Here is a 23,901-nt window from a genome sequence, read left to right on the forward strand (position 1 = left end):
TGTAGCTAAGGACTCACTTCAGATAAAAAAAAATCCATCTTTTACACTTTCTACCAAACAGGAAACCTGGGCTCCTGCCTTCCAGCCGGGCTGCTCTCCATATCAGACTCTAAGACCTGCTGCCCATGGGCTGACGGCTCATCCCAGCACGTAGCTGGCTGCTCCCAGAAATCACACATCATCTGGGAGCTGCTAGAGCAGCTGAGCATGGGCACAGGGGAGATCGGCCACCCAGACAGGGAATATCAGACACCGAATTCCTCAGTGGTGGGGGAGGACGAGGTGGCGGGGACACAAACCCAGTGCACAACGGCAGCCAGGAGCTGGAGGAGGGACACACCACCCTGCCACTAATCCTCGGTGCTGGCATCCTTGAGCAGCACGGCTGGAGTGGGCAGCAACCAAGTCCTGAGCCAGCCAGGGGTGGCTGTGGGGCATCCTTGGGCTGGGGCGGCGCATCTGCAGGAGAAACCAAGCTGGGATGTGGCTCCGGGACAGTGAGACCCCTGGCAGGCCCAGCGTGGGGAGGAGCGGCGGTGGGCTGGGACACGCAGCCGGAGGAGGAGGCTGGTGCGCAGGGCGCTCCCCCTGCGCCGCGCGTGGTCCGTGCGGGAGGGAGGCAGCTTGCAGTCCGTGGTACCCAAGGCTTTGTGCAGGCAGCTCCGCACAGCTCGCTTGGAGATGCCCTAACGTCTGGCTCCAAGCCGGAGGCTTCACCTGGGCTCCTGGCACTGCCTGTCCCCAGCACCTCCTTCCTCCGATCCTCCGCAGCCAGCATTGGCACTGGCACCAGCTCCGGCAGAGCCTGGGTAAGTGGCTGCCTGGATACTGGGTCTTGGGTGCGGGGGGCACGACTGCAGGGAGGCCCTGAGCCACCGTGGTGGATCCTGTATGCTCATGGGCACAGAAGGGCTGGTGCCCACCCAGGGCACTTCCCCTGCTGGCAGACCCCGAGCAAAAGGGGGTGAAGAGGTGAGAAACTCAGGATGTGATTGTCTCCTGAGGGAGGTGGGGGGCAGCCTGGGTTTTTGGGGGAAGGAAACTTTGCAGCAGGCTATGGCTCTGATGGTGAGCAGGGTGGTCATGGTGCCCAGGTGCTGCTCCGGCCCCAGGATGGGCAATGACAGGACTGTGGAGGGCTTGAGGGCAGGGGCCAGTTCTGGCTGAGCCCCCAGAGGCTGGGCCAGTGCAGGGTGGTGGCCCCAGGCTTGACTTAGTTTGTGCCTGTTCCACCTGGGAGGCAGGTGGCTGCAGGTGGGCATCTCAGGAGTGAGCTGTGGTCAGCGAGCTGTGTGAGAGTCTTCCAACACAGCCCTCGCTGCTCCCAGGAATGGCTGTAAATGCCTTGGGCGTGGAGCAGCCGCTTCGGATCAACCCCCCCGGCAGCACCCCGGGGCCCTCAGACTCTGTCCCGTTCCATCCTGATCGATCACATCCTAGCCTCCCTCATCCCTGGCAGGTCCTGGGGACTCCCTGCCCCTTTCATCCTTGACCGGGATCATCTACATCTCAGCTACCCCTAAACCCCTCCAATCCTCCCCGCTCCCCCTGGCTCCAACCTAGCCCTCTGTTTCCCAGGCGAGAGCAGATCCTCTCAGCTTAGCAGCTCATTGCTGGGGGTATTTCAGGACGAGAGAGCTGGGAGATCCCAGAGACCCTGTGCAGCAAGAGCTGTGAGAGAGCCAGCTTGGAGAGCCAGCACTGCTCCCCGTGCAGGATACGGGCTCTTCTCACATCTTCCCCCACAGGCACTGAGGCACTCTCTTGGGAAGATCTCCCCAGGGATAAACCCCTCCTTGCTGCCTGCAGGGCATTATTTTGGCAGGTTCCCTCTGCAGATGCTTTGAATCGGATATCTTTGGTCCCCAAAGCTGGTTCTTGTCCTCTGGCTCTGTGGCAGGGCCACCAAGGTAGCAAAGGCAGGAGAGATGTGCAGGATGATGGCTTTGGCTGTCCCATGCTCACACGGAGCGGCAACAGCTTGTGACCTTGGCACCATCTGCCAAGAGACACCTAGAGCCCTTGCTCACATTTGGGGACATGCCTGCCCCTTGCTCCTGGGATAGGTCCCCTCGCAGGGCTGGGTAGGAGGGATGGGAGTTAAAACCGATGGGAAATGTCCCTCCCATCAGCTTCACCCTTTATCTGCCCAGCCACATCTTGCTCCTACAAGCAGGAGTTTTTGGAAGGGAAAGGCTCTGGCAGAGTCAGGCTCTGCTCCCCTTTTTAAATATGGGGAGCAGGAATTTTTCTCCTTCTGCTGGATTACTCAGAGGTTGTGCTCCAGCCCCTCAACTGGGGTCTGTGCAGCATCAGGACTATCTACAAGCAGTTTCTCCTGTGCACTGAAATGCAACTGCCTCCAGGGATGGAGCGGTAGCTGTTTAACAGCACTTCTGCCCAGGAGGGGAGTATAGGGCCCACAGTCGCTGCTGTACATGAGGGGTATGATGCAGAGCTGGGAAGAGGCTTGCTAAGACGTGCTGGAGCAGGGGATCTCTGAAGGGTCTAAACTGGACAATGGGGTTTTTGCAGCTCTGCAAGCACTGCCTTTCCATGCCCTTCCCCTGCTCCTGACAGTTGTGCTGGGGGCTACTGAGACATAGACACAAGTGGCCCATGCAGATTCATGCTAACCCCATCGTAGGGCCTGGTGGTTGCCAATGGGGCTGTGCCAGTGTCCCTGAAGGTAGATGGTGAACAGCGCGCTGGAGGGAAGAGGGGGAGGTGGAGGAGGTGTCTAGGACTTGCCAAGAGAGCACTGGGCTGAGGGGGATAGTCAGTGGAGCGGTGGGAGGCAGCCGCAGCCACAGCTCTCCTCTCAAAGGCTTTACATTGTGCATCTCCAGCTCCGTGAGCTGGGCTCCTCAGGCCTGGAGAAGGTGAAAGGGGGTCCTATGGGCTGGGCACTGCAAAATCGCTCCCTGTGGCAGTGGTCCAGGTGGGGTAAGCCACCTGCCCAGATGTGCATGCCCAGCTTCGAGAGCCAAAGGAACCAGTGGCTCTGAGTCTGCGGTCACATCTGTCCTCCAAGTGGGCCCAGCTCCACACCGGTGACATAGAGCAGAGTCTGGCTCTTGAATTCAGCTGCAGGTTAAGCCAGAAAAACTCTGAACAGGCCCCACACCCTCTTGCAGAAGATGTGATGGGTTTGGCCCAGTAAGCTTCCGGTGATGTGCACAGATCTGCAGGACAGAGAGGTCTGGAGCTGCCCAAGGGAAGGTGCTTGTGGGTTGTCACAGGAGAAGATCCTCAGTGGAGACCTCACATCTGCAGACAGTGACAGGGCCCCGGCCCTGGAGAAGAGCCAGCGATGTCCCAGGCAGAAGCACTGAATGGACAGGGTTTGCCTGTACGGTCTTGCCATCAAATCCAGGGTGGAAAGAGCAAAGCAATGGCTAGGGACAGCATCGAAACCCATCCAGGATTTCCCCTGAGCAATGTTCTGCTGCCAGGAGGGAAGGGGAGTGGAGCCTTGGGCTCCCATGGTGCCTGGGCACCTGAGAGTCCCTGCATGCTATGGGGACACAGACGCCGAGAAGGATGGTCCCTGGTGTAGTTAGGTCAAGGACAGGTGTGTTACTCTAACCTTGGCACCTTGATGTGTGTGTCCTTCTGGCAGGTGGTTTGAGCTCCTTGCTCAGCCAAGGCACGACAGATGAGGCTCTGCGCTGTCCCTGCCGTCAGCTCAGGGCTGTGGATTTCAAATCATGCCAGAGCTGCCTTTGATCCTGGTGCGGCTGCATAGATTTCTCCCCTCCTTGGCTTTCTTTCCTGTCCCTGCCAGCTCTTCAAGGGCCAGGCAAGCTATGCTGGGTGGTGGGGAATGCTGTGTGACGGCTGCCTGCAGAACTGTCTCATATGTCAGGGAATCCCAGAGATGCTTACAGCATCCATGCGGGAGGAAACATCTGGAGGCTTAGACCGCCTCCATGCAATGCCTCACTGTCTGTTCCCCACTCACGGCCGCACGGGAAGGCAGATCAGTCCCTCTCATGGGGCACGCTGTCTGGGGAGCTTGGCACACACAGGATACCCTGGAAAATTTCCATCTCCCTGCCTAGATGAGGAACAGTTGCATCAGGAAGGAGAAAATTTGCCAGCTGCCAAGGGCCTGGGTGGGAAGCGCAATTCACGGCGTCAGCATGCCGTGCTCGTGAGGGGCTCCCCGGGGAGCCAGAGATACCAGCTGCAGGCACGTGGCCTGGGAAGCCATCAGCTGGCTCTGCTTCCCAAAATGAATTTGCCAGGCATCTGCACATGCTCTGATGCTTTGGCAGAGTAGATGCCTGCCTCTGGATGGGGCTTCAACGAGGCTAGTGGGGCAGGAAGCTGCGCCTGCAGTGAGGTCTCAGGGTGCGAGAGGAGGTGTTGGAGGTAGGCTCCTGCCAGGTGTGGGGAGGTGTAGCTGGAGAAAAAGGGGTAAAGTCAATTCAGGTGCTGGAGAGGGGTGAGGTTGCTGGAACATAGAGTCAGAAGTGGAGGGACTTGCCCCAGGTCCTGCAGGGATTTCATGGTCGAGTAGAGCTGAGCCTCCCTTCCCTGCAAGACTGATGGCTGCTCCTAATCTCTGTCCCAGGCCACTCCATTGCCTTCTCTGACGTACTGGCCAGATGGAGCATCTCATTGCTCCTGTTACCCTATGGGCTGAGCTGGCTCTCCTGGGCATGACCAGTCCCAGCCAGGGCCCCGGGCAGGGAGGAAGGGTCTGGCCAGGAGTCCGAGTTCCTCTGCGGGGAAAGCAGCATCCCCTGACTCCAGTCTCTTGATTTGTACTGGCTTCAGCTGTCTGTGAGATTTCCCTGGCGAGGATGGGGTGTGGAGGAAGAAGATCCTGTGGAAAATGAGCAGGACAGAAGAGGGATGTGCAGGGAGCAGGAGAACAACCATCAGCACCAGGGAAAGGAGATTTCGAGTGCAGCAAAACCTCCCAGCAGTGCAGGGCAGCCTGTAGCAGGTCAACCAGTTGCTGTGTAGAAGCTCTTTCCCTTGCTGGCTCTCCCAGCCTGGAAATGGTGCTGTCTAGAAGAGCAAGGGCAAAGCTGGAATGGAGGAGCCAGGCCAGGACCGGGGAGCTTCCTCCTTCTTCCCTAGGTTCTCCAAGCTGGACCACAATCCTCTCCTGGTGGGAACTGGCTGGAGACGCAGCAGGTGGCCAGAGATTGCAGCAGGCCCTGGATGTGCAGTGCAGCACTGCTCTGCAGGGAGGATGGAGCAGCTGCGAGCCCAATGGGTGCTCAAGGGAGCAGGGCCTAGTAGGGATAACACCAGGCTGCAAAGTAACCTGCACTAAAATGAGCATGAGAACCAAAGGGAAGAGGCTGTGTATGAAAGCAAGAGCAGGCTGGCCCAGGTGCTGGAGCAGAAGATGGAGAAAGCAGTCTTCGCGCTGGGAGAAGCTGGGTAAGAGGCTCCCGTTGTGCACGGCAGAGTCCGGGGGCATCTGGAAGCATTTCAAAAATGCCTGGAGCCTCAGTGTCACCCAGCCCACGATGCTCCCAGCACAGCACGGCCTGGCATTTGCTTCATGGCATCCAGCTGGCACCGTGTGCCCCCGCAGATTTCCAGGAGCCACACCCCAAGCCTCTGCACTGAACCAACCCACGGCTCGTGTTGCAGCGTCCTCACCAGCTCTCGGGTTTCCTCTTGTGCAAACCCCTGCACCGCTGTGCTCGCCCAAGGGCTTTGAGCCCCTGGTTCAGCAGGGAGGAACGAGGCCATCTCCACTGCGGATCGGGGCCCTTGGCTCTGGCCCAGGAGTGCTCAGCCTGGAGTAGCTGCTGAGGAGCCATTTGGCGAGGAGGGAGCCTGAAAATGCTAAAGAATGAAACCGATTTAGATGTGGGTGACACGTTTATTATGTAAAATTATAGTTTGTGCAGTCGTCAGAGCAGCTAACTAAAGGTTACAGTGGGAGCTGTATTACTGAGGGCTCAATCATCATAATTACCTCCCATTAGCTCACCTTCTTTGCAACTGAGACATGTCGTAAGGGAAGCTACTATTTACTTCCATTTGCTACTGGAGCAAACACAGATTTACCCAGTGTGCGGGATCCCTCTTTCTGTGTGACCATGGGGGCTGTGGGAGCGTGTCTGTCTGTGACCGATGCATCTTCATGGGAAAGAGGATGTTGTGTTCGTGCACCTGTCTCACCATGTGTTTTTCCCACCTTTATCAAGGCAAAGAACCAGAATGCAGTTATGAAAGTTGACTGCAATCATCTAAAGTATTCGGGGCATGAAACAGAGCTGTACCTGTAGGAAGAATGCCCTTGGCTAGGGGCAGAGCAGGGCCAAAGTCACCTGCATCAGGGCTGGCAGGAGTGGGAAGAGTGGCAGGTAGAGCTGCGCTTGGTCTTGGGTCCCCGCTGCCATGCCTGGCCTGTCCTCCAGGACCAAAGGGAGGTCAACGAGGGGAAGAAGATATGGCAAGAGCCTGCAAAGTACAGCTGCGCAGGAACAGACCCCAGCACCAAGTCCAGCGTTTCCTCCATGATGGAGAGCTGAGCAGTGAGAGGATGCTGGTGCTGGTGAGGGCTGCATGTCCCATGCCAGGGCTGGCTGTGCAGCAGAGCCGGGAGAGGTGGTTTATGGTGGCTCCATGCACCACTTGGGAAGAACCAACAGTTTTCTAGGCCAGGACTGAGTCGTTCTCATCTGTCCAAGAGAAGGTCTCCAGAGAAACAGGTTGTCTGAGGGACGAGGGGAGCTGGGTGCTGCAGGATTCTCTAGCCCGGCTGGCGTGTGGGGTGAGGGCTGCCAGGGTGCTGGGCTTGGCCCTCGCACGGGGGCTATGCTCCAGGAGCTGGGAACAACCCCCAGAGTCCCTCCTCCTCAGGAGAAAGCAGATTGATGCCAGCAATTAAAGGGAATTAGCTGATGGGTTTAGAGGCAGGGCTGCTTTCAAGCCCTGAAAGAAGTCACAACCCACAGACTGGCAAACACCAGGCTGTCTCACAAAAGGCTAGAGCAGCCTCTCTCTCTCTCCCTAGGGTGCTGTGAGGACATATCCAGCTCTTGCTTTTGCACAAGCTGTTTTCAGAGCCGAGTCCTCAGAAGATGCAGGCAGGAGGACGTCTCTCCCTGGATCCAAGCTGATCTTCCACCCCAGTGAAATGAGGATTTTCTCAGCCCTGCCCCGGTGGGAGCATGGTGGTCCATGACGAAAGCTGGGGCATGATTCACGTTGGCAAAACTCCCCCAAGCACTTTGCACATTAGTGCAAGGCCAGGGGGATGCTGCAGCTTTCCCTGAGCCCCGTCTCAAAGCCCTTCAAAGTCCCCAGTCTCCAGCTCCCTGGAGAGGCGGGTTGGTAGGAGATGGTGCTCCCGTAGCACCTACTCTGGGTGTTTCTTTGCACCCTTTCTCTGCACACAGGGATGCGGGCACTGGTTTTGCACAAGGGCTACACCTTGCATCATTTGCTTTGGGCATTTCTGTGCCTAAGCTGTTGTGCAGATGGCACTAAGTTCATTAGTGGGGATCTCTCGCTCCTGATCTCATGTGGGACATGTGCTCCTGCATGGTGGGGTGTGTGCATGTCGTGTGAGTGGTTGTGTTCCTTGCTCTTCCTCTCGATGCTTTCATTCATTCAGCGTTGCCGAGAGCAGCGAGGTTGGCAGCAGGCCTGGGCACACGCAGCCGTAGCTGCGGCCTCTCCCTTCCCATCTCCACAAAGTGTGAGCTCTGCGCAGGAGCTGGCAACGCTGCTTTACTTTGCCAGGCCTAATGATCTGTCATTTTCCCACAATAAATAGCAATTACCAGAATATTGCTGGTGACTTTTTGGGTACTTTCAGTTTGTGTAATGCCTCGTAGCTCTAATTAGCATGCAGGCTGGCAGGCTGTGCTCTGGCTGCAGCGGAGAGAGAGGAGCAGTTTGCCGTTGGAGGGCTGTTCCTGCTCGAGCATTGCTTTGTCCAACCTGTATTTTAAGGTCCCAAGAGGTGGAACAGCTGACTCTCTTCTCGAGGATGCCATGTTGCAAACCTAGCTCTGCCCTTGCTAGGAGTGGCTCTCCTGAAGTCCTGCCTGTGTCTGTAGAGGGATCGCAAATCTCCTGGCAATCATGCTGGCTGCAAACACGGGCCCTGCTCTACATAGCAGTAAAAGCCAGAGGTGCTTGAGCTGAGAGTTATTAGCAGAAAGGGAAGCAAATTTTCCTCTCTCGGTTTCCTGGAGGGCGATTGGGAATATAATGGAGATAGATAAGCCAGGACTGAAAGCAATGACATGTGCTAAGCTGGGAGCCCCCAGCTCCAGGAGGGCTGAGGAAAGAGCCTGGGATGTGGTTAGTCCCAAGAGGAGGCTCTGCATAGACTTTCTCTCCGGGTGCGCTGCAAGCCTGATGCGTGCTGGGATTCCCATCCCACTGCACGGCAGCCCTGCTGTGCCGACACGATTGATGCAGCCCGAGGTTACGAAACTTCTTTCACGTCCTTGGATTTTGGGAGCTTTCTGCAGCAAGAGAGGGTGCACAGGGGATGCTGGCTGACTGTGGTCCTCTGGTGAGAGCGTGGGACATGCTGGGGGTGCTGCAGGCTGTCGACAGGCAGAGCCGTCTGCAGTTCCCTGTCAGACCCCCGGCTCAGAGCTTTGCTGCTTAGCTCACGTCCTCATGCTGGCACCTGCCTCAACCCGCTGAGCTTTTAGTGCTTTTTAAAGTTTTAGTAAGAGCAATTCAGGCGTTTCTGAGAGTGAAATTAGGACAATCTAAATGGTTTCTCTCATTCATTTTTTCCCGGTTCTTTCAGGACAGTGCTAGCACCCTCATTCTCTCAGGCAATGATTGACAGCTTCCAAGGGAGATGGGAAAAGACACCTCCATTTTATCAGTTTATGAACTTCTAGGAAATCTTGGTTTGCCCATGCTCAGCAGGAATGTGTTAGGATTAGGCTGATTAGGCACCTCCAGAGCATCTGTCTGCATCAGCATGGCTCAGCCTCCGTCTGCAGGGCCCAAGGGGGACTTTCTGTGCAGTCGGTGCCCTTTGGGGAAGCCACACCAAGAACAGTTGCAAGACCATTTCTCCTCCACTCTACATGCTCCCTTCTGGTACCCAGGCAGTGCCAGCAAGGAGAGCCCAAATATTTCAGAGGAAGAAGAGGTGGAGAGGATGGACAACCCGGGGTGAGAACTGGGGGAAGAGTTGTGTTTGGGAGCTCAGAGGTGCCTGGCATGGAGAGGGGAAGATGTCTCAGGAGGTCCAGACTGGAGGAGAAGGTCTGGCCTTTGATGGCCATTAAAGCATGATCCTCAAAGGGGGCCAGCACCTGGGGGTGACGTCTCCCTCCAGCATCCTTGGATGCAGCTACTGTGGGCACTGTGGCTATCCACACTCTGGTGCAGTCAGAAATCGCTAATGGACACCTCACAGCATGGAATATCTCTATAACCCCATGTTTCAGCTCTCTGGTAAATGGGGTGATATGTAGCTGAGGAACAGGATGGCAGCTGCCCTCGGATGAGGCACAATCCTGCAGAACACACTCCACAGTCATGCTAATGTGTTGGTACAGCAGGGCTAAATCCACATTGCCCTGGCAACCTTCCTCTTGTTTCCAAACTTTTCAGGGCTTGCCGTGGCAGCACTGAGGGATTTTGTTAATGAGCTTTCAGGGGTGCAGTTACTTCACCATTCCTGCAGTACCAGGTGGTTGTGCCAGTATCCCTGCGTTGCCCCCAGTAATTTGGGGCAGGGTGGTGAGTGTGGCCGACGTCTGGAGGTAGGTGGAACATCTCTGTCTCACAAAGGCATCCAAATTCGTGTTGGCAGCCTTTAGGTTTGCTCTTCAGATGCTTGGAGAAGCTTTGAATTTGGATGTCAGTGAGTGCATGAGCGGGTCTCACTGTTACCCTAGAGCAGAACTTGCTCTGATTTGTGTTTTTAGCATTATAAGCAAAAGTGACAGTTTATACAAATAGCCTGAAATCCTGTCTGGAGAGACTCAGGTTGGATTTTTCCTGGCTTTAATGAGGGTATTAAGCATAGCTGAACTTTGCTGTCATCTCTGATAGCAAAACTCCCAAGATTGGGATTCATGGAGCAATAACACATCGTTCATTTATCTGAGTAACTTCATCATGTGGCCTGCAGATTTTAGCAAAAAGTCACCTCTTGTACTTGTCTCCTTGTTGGTACCAAGACTCATGATGATTAACATAATTAATCTCCCACTTTAGAGTCCTTCATTTGCACTGTTTGCCTTGAACTGGTACTTGGTCACAAATATTTAACAACCCTTCAGCTGGAAGTTGGGTTATGTACCTCCCTGTGATAAGATGCATGGCCAGTTGCAGTCCCAATGAAGGGAAGCTTTTTACATTTAGTCCAGGCTGGCATTGACTAGGAGACATCTCAGATTATAATGTGAAAAATAAATTTCTAATTCTTGCAGTTGGAGAGAAAATTGTAAAAATGTAACCTCCTAAACCATGCAAAAAGGAAGTAGATGACAAATAAAGGAAGGCAACAGGGCTTTAAAGATGATGGAGGTGAGGAAAAGAGACTTCAATGAACTGATGGAGGAGACCTCTTGGGAAATAATTCTAAGAAGGGGTGAAAAAGATGTTTCAGTGCATGGTGCCCTGACCAGGCACAAGCCCTCCAACCTGGAGGAGGAACAAGAAAAGCTGGGAGTGACCAGCTTGGCTGAGTCACAAGTTCTCCCCACCTTGAAGCACAAGAAGGAAAAGTAGAGAAAATGGAAACTAGGTCACACTATTAGGATGAGTAAAAGATAGCAGGGGCACGATGAGAGGTTAAAGCACAAAGCAGGACACAACTAGAAGGGGCTTAGAGGGTAAGAAGAATTACTGATGTAAGTGCCTTAGCATAAAGAAGATCCGCTGCTCAGCAGCAAGGGGAAGCTGGGACAGGTGATGGAGGCCCACGTATTTGGTGCCTTTTGTGCAATGGTGTTTGCTGAAAAGTATATTGCATTCAGGTGGCCAACATCATGGATAAAATGGTGAACTAGAAACTGGGGAGGAAGCCAGTTCGGGGTGCTTGGACAAGCTGGACCTTTTCAAACTGGGCCAATACTGTCAGGGCAGTTGTGGTTAGAGCAAAATATTTATAGCAAGCAGGTGAGATGCCACAAGACTAGCAAAGGTAGGCTCCATCTTTAAAAAGCAGGGAGAAGACATGCCAGCGATTTGGGGACCTGCCAGTGTAACCTTAATTTCCGAAAACCTACTAGAACAATTACTCATATCTTTGATGAGGAGCAGGGAAGAACGTGTGGCGATGAGGAACAGCAGTGTGGATCTGCCAGTACAAAAAGGGGAAAAAAAAAAAAAAAAAAAAGGATTTTGAGACTTTGATAACCTCACCAAAGCATCTGGGTGCAGGTCTTTCTTGGGACCCTAGCAACCTGGCAAAGTGGAGCTTCTTTGCTCCCGGCCATGACACTGTTACTCAAAAAAGTAGCAGCCAGAATGTGAGCTAGCAGCCAGCACCTTCCCTAGCCCCAAACTCAGTCTGAGGAGGAAACACAACTATTCTCTGAGATGATGAATCAAGTCCCAGGAGACGCCAGAGTGGGTTTCATTGAACAAGAGCAGGTTCACATCAAGTGTCTGCAGCAGGGCTGGAGGAATTGGGACCAAGGGGCAGAGGAGACTCCCCCACTGAGCTAGTCTGTCCCATTAAAACCCCATATCCTGCCTGACTATCCTGCTGTCAAAACCCAGTGTTATTTAACAGGGCAAAGTTTGGAAACCTGATGTTACAGGAAAAAAATATGCCAGTTCACAGGCTGGAAAGCTCCCACTTAAGCATCTTGCATTCAGCAAACTACAGCAAGTCCAAAGTAGGGCTGTGCCAGGCTGCCCCTCCAGCTGCTCAGGCCAAGCCCCAGGTGCTGCAGGGCTCCTGCGCTGGGGACCCCCCTGCCTGCAGCTGTCTCTGCAACCCAGGCTGCTGAAGACATCCTCAGCCTGGTGCCCCATCTCCAGTAAACGCCTCTGACCTTCCCCAGCCCCTCGAGAAACTCCCTTGAGCAGATGAACTCCCTTGCATGCCTGCTCCTTGCTGGCGGCAGCGGTGTTGTCTGCGGTGTTGTCGGTGATGTTGTCCATCTCTCCGGCTCTGGCACTGCATCTCATGATCTCCCTTTGGTCAGGCACTGGCAGCTGGTTTCCAACCCAGCATTGCTTCCAAGAGTGATTTTTATCCTGAGATGACTGGGATGGGATTTTTCTGCACTCTGGACATGAAGCACGAACCTGTCGGTACCCTGCGATAAGTTCCTGGATCTGTTTTGCTTTATTTTTCCCTATTGGATATTTCTGTACCAACAAATAGTCCTGGGGCCTTTTCACTTCTTGTTCTTTTCCCCTAAGAGCTGGAGAATGTCACGCTGTGACACTATTAATTCACATCCTTTTTCCCTGCCTTGTTTCTGGGAGCCGTTTATGGGCTGGTGAAAATGGGGGCTGATAAATCCTACTTTTCCACGACAGCAGGTGCCTGGGTTAGTGTCTCTGGAGCTGCTCCTGGGCACAGATTTGCTCACAGTCATTGGTAGCACTGCTTCTGCAATGGGCTGGGAGCACTGCCTGCATCACGGGCTCCCTGGAGAAGGCAGCGTTTTGTAGATCCGCGACACGTCCCCACGGGTATGCAGCCCAGTCAGGGAGAGAGTGGAGGGATGGATCCAGCACTGGGATTCAGACTGCGGCTCTTTGCTTTGGAGTCATTCTAGGGTGCCACAGGAAAACACACCAGAATACCTCCCCAGAATGCCAGGACCAAATCTGCTGTCTCCATGGGAGATCTCTCAGCTCTCCAGATTTTATCCTGTGTTTAATTATTGCCATCTGCTATTCCATTCTCCAGAGGCTGCTTGGTCTATTTGGTGGCTATTGGTCTCTGGTTAAATCAGCCCCATCAGTTTTCCCTCGAGTGTGGACTCCCTGCTTATCTTCCTGGCCTCCTCGATGCTCTCATCCCCTTTGGTAGGGGATGGCTGTTCTCTTCCTTGCTTGCAATACTCCTTTGCATTCAACTTCACGGTTATGCCTTGCTAAAGCCCTTCCATTTTTAATTTTATTCATTATCTCATAATAACATCAACGTTTTTCCAGACTAGTGTTGTCCATAGAGTTTCGGAGGGCTCACAATGGGCTGCAGCATTTCCCAGTCTGTCATCACAGGGACACGGCACAGATTTAGCAGAAAGCCCTTTTCCAAAGCTTTTCTCTGTCATTTGACTTAAATGAGCGTGAAGAAGCACCCTAACAAAAATCCAAGAACGTTCAACAACCCAAACCCAAATTTCCAGATTAGTTAATGACACACTATCCACTTAGAAGTTAAAAAAGAAAATCCATGTGCCTATGATTAAATGAATCCTTCTTAAGGGTAGAACTTTACAGTTAAGCGTGTACAGCCATCTCTGTAATGTCTCCCCTGTCATAAACACACTGGGGCATTTCAGTTTTATTTGCCCTGCAGGAGAAATCCTGTTAAACAGCAATAGGAAGTGCATGTGCAGAAGTTGGGCTCAGGTTTGCCCGTTCTCATTATTTTACTCTGAGCTTTATGAACCTTGGAGCGTCTCGCAAAACGCCAGCTCCCCGACTGGCGCAATTACGAGAGAATCTCTGCGTTCATCTAGAAAATAATAGCACTGCCTCCTTGGTGGCTTCAGAGCAAAGTTAGAAGATGTGACATCCATGGGTTAAGAATGTAAGAAACATCCTGCAGGGTCAGCACGATGCTCCGTCCAGCCCAGGGTGCCATCTCTGGCCACAGCAGTGGGAGATGCTATTTCGGGAGAGTGCATGAGCATGGCTGCTTTCTGCTCCCCCTGCCTCCTCCAGCCAGCCCGGCTGTGTTAGAGATACAGGGGACATCCTTGCCTTAGGATGTGTTTATGGACCTGCTGTCCATGAATGAGTCTAATCGCTTTCTGAACCTGCTGACGCGGTCTGCCTCTGCAGCCTCGTGTGATAGCCAGCCCCCGCACTCCGGTCCCTGCTGGGTCGAGAAGTGCTTTCTGCTGTCTTAGCTTGATCTGCCTGCTCTGGCAGGCCCCTCCTGCCCTGATGCTGCGGGATTTGGTGACTAACTGCTCTGCCTTCGCCTCATCCACCGCCGTCGTGATTTTGTAAACCTCAAGTGTGTCCCCTTCAGCCATCTCCTCTCCAAAGTGATACCTCAGCCTTTTTACTCTCTTTCGGAGGAGGCCGCTCCATCCCCTGGATGATTGCAGTTACCTCTCTCTATAGCTGTGTCCTTCAAACCACAGTCCAGACGACAAATCATTACCTACCCAGCAGGCAAAGAGACAGAGCTCCAAAATCCTGCTTTTTTGGTGATGTGATTTGTTCACAGCCAGCTTTTGAGGGTGCGGGGATGATTGTTTCTGAGATGAGGAAAACAAAGCAGAATAGGGACATCATGAATTTTCAGAGTAACATTTAAATAGCAAAATACCTTTTTGTTGCACAGATGGCGTGGGGGCTTCAGCGGAGAAGCAGGCTGGATCCCAGAGCCAGGAGCACCTCGTGATCTGGCCTGTCCCACCTTGCTCCTGGCAGTCAGGTCTCATCCATGCAGTCGCCTTGCCTTGGCTGGGGCTGTGCCTGGGGCTGTATGGCCAATTTAGCACCTTCCTTCTTTCCTCTAAAACTTTTAGATCTGTGAGACCAGATCAAAGTAATGCTAAACCTTGGTAACACCATGCTAGAGAGAAGACCTAAAGCACCAAACCGTGCATGTGCCATCTGTCCTCCCCAATGGCCCATCCCCACAAGAAGGGACAGCTGTCCCTGGCCCAAAGCCCTCTCGAAGCCTTTGGCCATTCGCCTCCCATTAATGGCAAAGCAGTGATTATGGTGGGACTGGGAAAGGGCTCATCATTGCAAAGCACCTGCACATTCACTACGAAGCATTTGCACAGAGGTTGTTTTAACATCTCCTCTCTCCTCTTAATCCAGTAGCCTGGATTAAACTGGACCCACATGTTAATGGTGAGCATTGCCTCTCCCTGGCCCTGGTGATGTCTAATCCCAAACCAAGTGCCCAGGCAGCCCAGGCATCTGGACATGCCGGATCTGGGGTCGTGATGGGGACCAGCATATCTGACGTCATCCTCTTTGACAAACCCTCTGGTCCTGGGGCTGGGAGGAGAAAGTCTCTTTTCTGTTAGTTTTGTCTGGTGATCACTTTGCATCTTGCTTGCCGTCCTTCAGCTAGACTTTCACCTTCATCTCTTATGCAGAAAGGGCTTTAATTGTTAGTCGCTGCTTCCAGATTGTCTCCTGGCATTACAGAGCAGATAAAGCGAAGAGAAATTAGACATCCAGCTCCATCATTGTGTGCGTGTCATGCAGGGAAGGATCAGAGGAGCTGTGCCCAGTCCTCCTCGAGGGGCTCCCTGCTCTCAGCCAGATTCAGCAGGAAAATGGGACAGATCGCAGCCAGCTCTGGGCATTGGATTCCCTCGGAGAGTCTGGAAGCGCTGACTCAAAGCGTCTTGGCGTGAAACTCGGAGCTTTCCCTGCACTCACACCACACTGGCCCTCTCCCAGCCCTGAGCAAAGCAGCCTCAGCATATGCCCGTGATTCTCATCTCTGTGGTGAAAGAGCCTCAGGGCTCAGCAGCACAACGGAGCTGTCCACACACGGGACCGGCATGGGGCTGCCGCTATCACCTCCAGATCTCCGTCTTGCAGCATTCCCTGGGGCATATTTGCCCCCTGTGCCTGCTGGACTTTTGCACCCTAGCTGCCCTCATGCAATGAGCCAAATCAGCAGCAGGGACAGCAACAGGGACAGCAGCCAGGTTTGACACCGAGGCAGGGTTCTAGGGAGCCCTTGCACTCATCCGAAAGGCAGAGGATTGTGTTGTACTGAAGATGTGTGAGGCTCAGGCATAACAGGGGGACAGCTGGAGCCCTGGACGTGGCCTCGTGGGATGCTTGCATTGGCTAGAGGTCACTGGTCAGAGCCATGTGGGAATAGCATCTCAGTGTCGAGACGGCTGCTGGGTGATAGTAGTGGCTGCTGTCCCATGCCGGTGGCTCTGGCTTCTCCCTGAGGAGCTGCCTGGAGCCATGCAGGAGCCATGAGTCCTTCTGCAAAAAGGAGAGGCTGAGATCCGTCAGTGGGAACCTGCAGTGGGAACCTGCAGGTGTCTCCTGACATCCCAGCAGCCCTGCAAGCCCTCTCCCTGCATGGGAGCTGGCTGTGCCCCGGGCAGTCTGGGGGCACCCTGGAGTGGCAGCAGCCTTACGCCTGCTCAAAAATACCGACCAATGCTGTGCACAGCCCTTAATCACCCATGGTGGCTGGGTGCTGGAGAGCAGGAGTTGAAGCCTGGAGGGATCCTCCAAGGAGAGTCTGCATTGGCACTGGGCTTGGGTGAACATCCCTCCCAAATACGTTTCCCATGAGGCCTGCGGGAATCGCTCAGCAGAGAGCCTCCAGCCCCAAGCATACACCAGCAATGCGTCGTTTGTTTGTAAATACACCTTCCCTAAGCCAAGCTGGAGGAAGCCAGGCCCTGAGTTACAAAGGTTGCCATAGGGTGTGTTGCTACAAGATCATTACTAGATTTAACGGCTGCTGCCTGTGGTGGCACGGATGGCTGATAGCTATTTATGGTGTTGGGCGGGCTGGTGGCCGTTGTGTACTGATAAAAACCAGTGTGACCTAATCTGAGACAGCTGCATCGCGCTAGGGCAAACGAGGCTGGTTCCTCTCCAGGGGCAAAAGGGCTTGCAAACCAGGTCTGAGCCGGGGATGGCAGCGAAGGGGTTCAGGAGACATGGGATACTGCCCCAAACCTTTGCAACAGCAGCTGTGGTGATTTCCATGGCCGATGATGATTCATTTTTCAAGGGACTTGATGGAGGTCATGCAACACGTCAGCGGCAGGGCAGAGAGCCATGTTTCATGCAGCATGGGAGAAACGCCTTGCGGAAGGAGGTGGTGTCGGCCACCAGGTCCCCGGCGGCCAGTCCGGCGTCCTGCGTCGACCTCCTCCATCCCCTGCTGAACATCTTCCGCTGCAGCCCATCTCACAGTGGGATTAAGGCCTATTTCTGCCCTACCCTCCTATATCCCCATTAGCAGTGTTAAACTGTGAGCCAAGGGCCCCAGGACCTTCTGCATGACTCCCAAAGCCTGGTTAAATAGAGACCAGGCTAAACGTGCCAGAAAGGGTCTCTGCTTAGAGAGCCCGGAAATCACCACTCGCTGGGTGGAGGTGGCAGCCTTTGCTCCGGGCCTGGGGTTTATGCAATGTTATTTGCCCAGTGCTTGGTTGAATTTGCTGCCTACAGGGCCAAGAGGAAGCTGAGCTGCTCTGCAGGGGCAGGGGATTGCACCTTGAATCTTCCTCCCCAGAGAAAATGCAGCCTGGGGACACGGGCTGCAGGATGACGTGGAACAAAGTGGGCATTTCATCAACACCGCATCCCGCACAAAGAGGGTCCTGCTCCCAACGGGGCTGTGGCCCCTGGGCACAGGGAGATGCCTTGGTGGCAGTGAACCAGCTACTGTCCTGGGGACCCAGGAGCGCCCAGGGACCTGCTGTTGTGACACCCTGGCAGCTACTGGACATAGCATTGGAGACAGGAGCTGGCCCAAAGGCAGGAGGAGAGGTCACAACCCTTCTGCAGCCCATGTCCGTGCCCTGCACGGCTTGGCAGCATCTCTGGGTGCTGCAGCCGGTGCTGCAAGGCACCCGCGTCAGGTGAGCGTGTGGGGCAGAGCCAACGTCACCCCTGCTCACGTCCTAGGCAACCCGTTTCCAGCATCCCTGGGCACGTTTAGCACCAGGAAGGACACGGGCAGAGTCCAGCTTGCTCTTGACCGGTTTTTATTGCATGTTTCTCCAGCGTGTGAGCCAGCGGGAGCTGCCGGGACTGCCAGCGGAGGCAGGCTTTGATCCAGCCCTGCAGGGCTCCTGTCTCACTGTCTTGAGGCTGCACAGAGAAAGAGAGTGAGGGAGAGATTTGTGTGTGTGTGTGTGTGTGTGTGTGTGTGTGCGTGTGCATGCATGTGAGCAGCATGAGAGTGCATGAGTACATTCACATGTGTACGTGGACAGGCATGTCTGCTTGCATGTTATGTGTGTGCGTGAGCGCGGCATGTGGGTTTATGAGTGTGTGCATGTGTGCACATGCATGTGTAGCATTTATATGCATATGCGTGCATGTATGTGCACAGTCACATGCTTATATGCATACACATGTATGTTTATGTGTGTGTGTGCATGTGAGAGCGTGCATGGGTGTATGTGCACGCTCACGTGCTCACATCACCCTGCAAGGCTTAATGTGTGAGCACTAGCTTCATCCTAGGCTGGAGCAGCAGGGCTGCCGTGCTCAGACAGTTCTCGCTGGCAGAGCATGCCGAGCCACGGGGTTGTTTAATGCAAGATAAAAGACATAAAGTCAAAAGCATGTTGTGTGCCGAGAAGCGCAGTGCCCAGAACACGGCAGGCCTGGCATGCAAACAGGAGCTGACAGCGTCCTTCATGCTAACACGGGGTGCACACGTGTCCTGCACGCATACAGGGGCACATGACACTTGCACACGTGTGCCGGAGGGCACCCAGGCATGCACAGGCTGGGGCTCAACACACCTCTGCGCGCACACCTAAACACATAACAACACAGCCCAGCTTGAGACAACACAAACGCGCACGTGGGTGAAGACGCCCGTGAATGGAGAGCTGCAGAGCATGCATGCGTGTGCATGCACAGGCACACGTGGTGGGCAGTGTCTTTGCAGCTTGCACCGCCGCCACTCGCAGCGCCTTGAGCTTGCGCTCCTTGCACACCCTCCCGTGCCTCAGTTTTCCCACATCAAAAGGGCCCGTGGGATTTTCCAGCAACCTACCGGCTGGCTTATCGCTCGCCTCCGCATCAAAGTGCCCCGCGAGGCCTCGGCAGTGGCTGGTCCCGCTGCATGCAGGGCAGTCACCCCATGACTCACGTCCTGGGTTAATCATTCATTTCTCCTTCTCATGTACCTGCCTGAGCCAGGGTCACTTTTCCTCCCGCCAGGCCTGAGGCTCAGCAGCTCCTGGCGGCCCATTGCTGCCACCCTGCTGGGACGTGCAACCATCAAGGACTTGGGGACCTTGGCTCGCCCCGTCTCCAGGAAAGCAAGGCACCGGGGCATCCCCAAGGGAAACGCCGGTGAGTTTATCCCGCTCCGTGGCAGAGAAGGCTCCATCTGCTGCCTTAGGGCCGCCCGGGCTCGGGGACACACGGGTGGTCCTTTCTGGGCATCGCCGCTGGCATCCGGCCCAGAGGGGCTCTTGGGTTACAGGTTTGCAGGAGGCTGAGCGTATACTGCGGCTTTCCATCCCGTGCGTGGATCCGTTCCGGCAAGGTGCGATCCCGCTCCGACCCTGCAGCTCCCAGCCCAGGAGTCTCCCCTGCTTCCTCGCTGGGAAAGCTCGCTGCTCTTTCGTTACATGTTATTATGCATTCATTAGTGACTAGCTTTGATTAATTTAATCAGGTTTAGGAGCAACACGAGGCTCTCTAGGTAAAGCAGTGAGCCAGTCGGGACTCCTGGGTTCCCCTCCCTGCTCCAGCCGGGGGATGTCGCCTCCCTGCTCGGTGTCCCTGCGCCTGCCGGCTCGGCGAGGGAAGGAGGGAGGCAAGCAGGGAGCAAGATCGGCTCAGCCCCACCGTGTGCCTGGGCTGGATGGGATCCAGATGAGCTGCACCAGCACCGCTCCCTGCCCACGCTCACCCGAGCAGCCCTGAGCCCCGGGGTGGTCCCTGCTGTCCCCCAGCCTGGGAAAGGCCACCGCGTGGATGCTATGATGCTGTCACCTGCTGAGTAAAGAGGCTGAAATGTGGCTTGCAACGGATATGGGCAGAGGGCAGCACCTTGGGGACACCGCTGGGGACGACTGTCCATGGGGCTTTGGGACGGGAGGACCTGCCTGTGCCTGCAAGGCGCAGCCAGCCCGTTGCTGCCGCTCCTGCCAGCCCGTGACCAGGCTGACACGTCCCTGCTCCAGCTCCAGCCCAGGGAAACCCATAGGGAAAGCCAAAATATTTTATCAAGTGCTGAACAAATACATCCCGAAAGCCGCATTCGGGCAGAGTCCCTGCAGTGACATGCGCCACGGCCAGCCCCAAGAGGTGAGACTCCCGGGAGCCGTTATCGCCCCAGCAAGGAGCAAACGCGTGATTCACCCCAGCTTCCCCGGAAGAGATGGGGAACGAACCCAGAGACGTGCAGGCCCTGCCAGGCTGCCAAGCCTGCACCCGGCCCCGGTGGCACTGAGGCTGCAGGGACGTCGCATGCGCCCTGGGACAGCCCTCCGCATGCTCCGATGCCCCGGTGGACCCGAGCATCCTCGGTGGCTCCCCATCCAGGTGCCACATCTCCATCCCTGTCCTCCATCCATGCCTTACATGCACCCTACGCGCTGGGGAGCGCTCCCCATTCCCCTCCTTAACATCCCGTCAGCACCAGACCTAGGAGCGGTCACTGCTGTGCCCGGGTGTCCCCAGCACGGTCCTGACCCTCTGCTCTGCCCTCCGCCAGGTCACAGCTGAAGGGTGACCCAAAGGGGACGCAGCCCAGAGCCCCAGCTCTCCCGCAGCGCCTCGGCAGCTGGGAGACACCCGGAGCAGGGACGCGACGCCAGGCGGCAACGCCGGGCCCCGAGCAGCGCGGAGACACAGCGCCTGGCCAGGCTGGAGGGCACCCGGTAAGGCTGCTCCTCGGCCCACGCTCGAGATGGAGGGTGGCCCCCAGGAGAGAGGCCTTCCATCCTCCGGGATGCTGTGGCCCTGGGGCTCTTCCCGCACCCAGCACCTCCGGAGCTGGCAGCCATGCTGGGGGCACCCTGTAACAGCCGGGTGCAGGGCTGCATCCCTGCAGCAGGGCGTCTCCGCCTCCAGCACCACGTTTGCACCCAGGACCGGCCGGAGATGCTGCACTGCTGGGGTGGGCAAAGGGCTTTTTCCACCCTCCTTGGCTTCAGAGCCCTCTGCCCCAATTCCCAGGGCACCCGGAGCCAGGGTTTGCTGCCTGCCCCTAAGCAGAGCATCCCTTTGCCCCCTCTCCGGGGCAGAGCCCAGCCCCTTGTCAGGGTGCTGGGGACCACAGGAGCTGACAGGGAGGTGACCATGTCGCTCCAGGGTTAGCATGACAGAGGTGGAGCCTGTGCTGGACTTCGCATCCTCTGGGAGAACCGGCCGCCGCAACGCCCTGCCCGACATCCTGGGCTCGCCGGCCGGCGTCAGCCCCTCCGACCTGCCCCTCAAGCTTGCCGAGATGTCCCTCAACGCAGGTAGGTGCCGGGCAGTGGGGCCGGCCCTGCTCCAGGGCACCACGGGGTGGGAACGGGGGGCTCTGCCCATCTCACCGTGGGGACCAAGGCTACGGACTGGGTCTTCATAGCAGCAGGGTTGCGAGTGTCCCGGGGACGGGGTGGCCGCGGTGTTTGGGGAGGTGCTGGGTTGCCCTGGCCCGGGTGGCGGAAAGGGCTCGGGGCCGGCTCACTCCCCTTGTCTCTCCGCAGACAGGTCCCAGGAAATGCAGTCGCCGTCCGCAGAGGTGCCCCCTCCACAGCCCCAAAGCCCAGAGCTGAAGGACACGTCCTAACCCTCCTCCCCAGCACGATGCACTTCTGGCCAGCAGGGAAAGGGGAGACTGTGGAGCACCGGACGAGCTTTTCGGGTGCAGCCTGGAGTTGGCTGGGTTTTCCTTGGTGCTGCGCAGCACGGACATCTCCCGTCCCCTGGAGGAGCGGAGCAAGGAGGGACCTGCAGTAACGAAGCGGGACTTCCCAACCCCGCAGTGGGCAAAGACGGGGAGCTTTGCCCAGCGGGAGGAAACATTTTCTTCTGTGGCATCACCAAAACCAAATGGCAGGATTTCATGCTGGGCGGGGGGACTTTCTTGGCTTAGCAGCAGTGGCGCCAAGTGGAGTAGAAGCACCCGGCACTACCGTGAGGAGCAGGAAGAGCAGCCCACGGGTATTTTTATCTCAGCGTGTTGGTCACCGTGATGTTTCGGGTACTGTGTTGTGTCCTGTCCTTTTTCCAGTGGGTGATCCAGTATCCTTATCAGGCCTAGGGGCAGCACGAACATTCTCCATGCTGGGTGTGAACCATCCCACCAAACCCTTGACCCAGAAAACAAGTCCATGTCCTGCCCCATAGTCATGGGATCGTGCGACTCTTGGGGTCCAAGAGGGAAACCAGCCTTCGCCGAGCCCCATCCCCGCTTTGCCAGCATGACGAGGGACGGGGCCAAGCCCTGCAGCCGCCAGCCCCATGCCGAAGGCTCACGCCACAGCAAGGAGCAGAGCACCCCAGGGTGCTGCCTGCCCAGGGGGGAGCAGGGCTAAGGCACCCTCCCCACCAGGGCTGGGGTCCCGGGCAGCAGGAGCCCCCGCAAAGCCACCTTGCCAGCCTGGGCACCCCTCGGTAAGGAGCTGTTTCAACCACAGGGGTGATGCTGGAGGACGCAACCAGGGCGATGCTACTTTGGACACCCTGGTGTGTCTCCCTGGCCAAAAGTGCCCTCTGCCAGGGCCACCCACAGCCAGTCCCACCGCAGCAGCCCTGAGACCCCCTGGACCCACCTCCCCAGGGAAAACCCGGAGAGAGGAAACCGGCAGCAAACAAAGCAGCAGGGCCCTGAGACGCGCTGCTGGCCACGGCTTGGCGTCCCAGGTCGCTGTTTGCCGAGGTATCTGCCGGCCCTGCTGCTCCCGCTCACCAAGGCTGTAACAGGGCAGTCAACCTATAGCTGTCGCTGTGGGACCAACAAACCCCAAACCCTGCCCCGCTGCTCTGCAGCATCATCACCAGCAGCTCTGGGACAGCCCCACGCTGCTCCGGCCTTGGCCACCTCCAGGGCAGTGCCTGGGTCTGGGCAAGCCACGAGGGGCCACGCTCAGACCCACCAGGTGCGTCCAGCACGCTGGAGTGGGCACTTGCATCCAAGGTGTCTTGGGACCCCGCATCTCCTTCGGAGCCTAAATCTGGATTAAATTCCCCTGGGAATAGCTTTGCTTCCCCAGCATGCCCAAGGCTGGCTCTGGCCCTCCTGAACCCTTGGCCAAGGATACCGGCTTGCCCATCCCTTAATGTGGAAACCAGCCCCGTCCGGGGTGTAGCGTTGTGCAGTGTGTGCACGTCTGTGTGAGTGTGTATGTGCGTCCATGCACACGGGCATCCGTGTGCATGAGCGGCCAGGGGCATGCACATCCACGTGCATGGGCACCGGTGTGCGTGGGCACCCATGCGCGTGGGTGCTCGTGTGTCTGGGTGTTCGTGGGGGGCACAGGAGTGCCTGTGTGTACGTGTGTGGTTGTTCATGTGCGTGGGCACCCGTGTACATGTGCACCTGTGTGCATGGGCACCCGTATGCATGGACACCCATGTTTGAGGGTGTCTGTGTCCATGGGTGCTGGTGTGCACGGGCAGGCACTCGTGTACGTGGGTGTCGGTGCTTGCCCTGTGCCTGGGCGTTCGTGTGCATGGGTGTTTGCATGCGTGGGCGGCTGGGTGTGAGGATGCCCGTGTGCAGGGTGTCCGTGTGCGCAGACACACGTGTGCGTTGGCATCCATGTCTTATGTCATCCTGCTGGCTCTGGGGGGAGGCTGGGAGCGAGTGCGGCGGCCAGGGCAGCGTAGCGGTTGGGGATCCTGGTGTCTGGGGACGGCGCTGGCAGGAGTCCCCTCCCAGCCGTGCCCTGTCCCTGTCCCGTGGCACCGGGAGGGTGTGAGCATGTGGTGTTAAAAGAACACTAAGTATCTTGGGTGGGGGGACGGGGGGGAGGAGGGGGGTGTCTCTTCTGGCACCCTAGGGACTTGTTCGGGTAATAAATTGTGAGTATTTTCCCGTGAACCCCGCTCTGCGCCAGGTCTCTCCTGGGGTCGGGGAAGGGTGCT

The 23,901-nt window shown here is 56.4% G+C and overlaps 1 protein-coding gene across 1 annotated transcript; it reads left to right on the plus strand.

Annotated features, from left to right (window-relative positions):
• The first annotated feature begins 578 nt into the window (after positions 1 to 578).
• On the plus strand, positions 579 to 23,855 carry LOC104140888 (cAMP-dependent protein kinase inhibitor beta-like). Its single transcript, XM_068917508.1, has 5 exons — positions 579 to 809; positions 19,030 to 19,164; positions 20,537 to 20,702; positions 21,136 to 21,287; positions 21,519 to 23,855. The coding sequence occupies exons 4-5, from the start codon at positions 21,143 to 21,145 to the stop codon at positions 21,599 to 21,601; spliced, it is 228 nt and encodes a 75-aa protein (XP_068773609.1). The 5' UTR covers positions 579 to 809; positions 19,030 to 19,164; positions 20,537 to 20,702; positions 21,136 to 21,142; the 3' UTR covers positions 21,602 to 23,855.
• Positions 23,856 to 23,901: the final 46 nt, after the last annotated feature.

Source organism: Struthio camelus, chromosome 23 (assembly GCF_040807025.1).
Source record: "Struthio camelus isolate bStrCam1 chromosome 23, bStrCam1.hap1, whole genome shotgun sequence".
Lineage (NCBI taxonomy): Eukaryota > Metazoa > Chordata > Aves > Struthioniformes > Struthionidae > Struthio > Struthio camelus.